Below are 1403 nucleotides of genomic sequence, written 5' to 3' on the forward strand. Positions count from 1 at the left end.
AAGGGGGGGGCGGGGCCCCCCCGGGGGGGGGGGGATGGGCAGCGGGGCTGGCCCCCCCCCCCCCAACTTAGTAGTCATCCGTCAGCCGCTTGGTTTCCGAGGGCTGGATCCTCATCTCCGCCTTCTGCCCCTTGGCTTCGTACATGGCCCGCGTGTTGGCCCGCCGGAAGAAACCGCACTGCGAGGAAGGAGGCGACAGGGGTCACGGAGGGGGGGACACGGGATGGGGGGGCGGGGGGGGCGACCTGGCCCATCGCACCCTGGCCCCTGAGGATGCTGAGGGTGGGGGGCCCTGCAGACCCACAAAAACCTCTCTCCCGGTTGGAGAGTGGGGTCCCCTGGGAGCCGGGGGGGGTCCCCAGGGGGCCAGAGACCCCCCCCAGTCCTCAGCGCAGAGGGAGGGGGGAGCCACCCAAGCCCTGCTTTGGGTGGGATTTTGGCAGCTCCCAAAATGTTTTGGGGTGGGGGTGGGGTGCGTGTCTCTCTGCTCCTCTTCCTCATTGCTCAGCAGCCGGGCACCTTCCACCTGGGGGGGCACCTTCTACCCATGGGGGGGGGCCCTTCCACCCCCCACTCCCGGGCATCCCTGCAGCCAGGCAGGGAGGGTGGCAGCCACCGGTGACACGAGCCCCTCTGGTCTCAGCATGGCTCCCGCACCCCCTCCCTGGGAGGGGGATCTGGGCCCCCCCTCACCTTCCAGAGCAGGAGGATAATCAGCCCCAGCAGCAGCAGCCCGGCCGCCACCGCCACCAGCACCAGCCACAGGGCGATCTCGGCCGGCTGCTCCTCCGTCAGCTCCGAGTCCACATCCACCGAGAACTGGAAGGGCCCAGAAGAGGCCTCGTCAGGAGGAAAAGCTCCCAGTTGGGCCCCAGTCTGTCCCAGTAAGGGGCTCTGGTGTCACTCACCCGCACCGTGTGGTTCCGCATGTTGATGGTGGGGACGTGGGTTCGGAGGAAGAGGGTGGCCGTGCCATCCACCTTCACCCGGTCAAAATTGCTGTATTCCTGGGGGGGGCACAGACGATGGGAGAGGGGGGGACGTGGGTGATGGAAGTGCGGAGATGTGGGTGATGGAACAGGGGGAACGTGGGCGATGGAATCGGGGAGATGATGAGGGTGATGGAAGGGGTGAGGGATGGGTGTCAGCCGCTGCGCTGAGACCCGGCAAACTCAGTGCCCTGCTCCAGCACTGTCCCCCCGAGGGAGCAGCCCAGCCCTGTGTCCCCCCCAGCTCCCCCATGTTCCTCCCCCCATCCCCACACCCACCTCAATGAAGGTGCTGTTCCAGACGCGGGCGCGGATGCTGAAGGTGGTGGGGTGCTGGGTGTCGAGCAGGGGGCACTCGAACCAGATGCACTGAGCGGTGCCCTCGGAGCAGCTCTGGGAGATAAAAGTGGGGGG

The 1403-nt window shown here is 67.7% G+C and overlaps 1 protein-coding gene across 1 annotated transcript in view; it reads right to left on the bottom strand.

The window, feature by feature from the left end:
- ITGA3 (integrin alpha 3) overlaps nt 1–1403 on the bottom strand; it is an 11313-nt gene that overhangs the window by 1454 nt on the left and 8456 nt on the right. Inside the window, exons 18-21 of the mRNA XM_014958919.1 lie at nt 1269–1380; nt 909–1007; nt 694–819; nt 50–178 (exon numbers count right to left, since the gene is read on the bottom strand). Of these exons, the coding sequence (XP_014814405.1) occupies nt 68–178; nt 694–819; nt 909–1007; nt 1269–1380 (448 nt within the window). The 3' untranslated portion in view covers nt 50–67. The remainder of the gene's footprint in view (nt 1–49; nt 179–693; nt 820–908; nt 1008–1268; nt 1381–1403) is intronic.

Source organism: Calidris pugnax, unplaced genomic scaffold, assembly GCF_001431845.1.
Source record: "Calidris pugnax isolate Ruff unplaced genomic scaffold, ASM143184v1 scaffold335, whole genome shotgun sequence".
Lineage (NCBI taxonomy): Eukaryota > Metazoa > Chordata > Aves > Charadriiformes > Scolopacidae > Calidris > Calidris pugnax.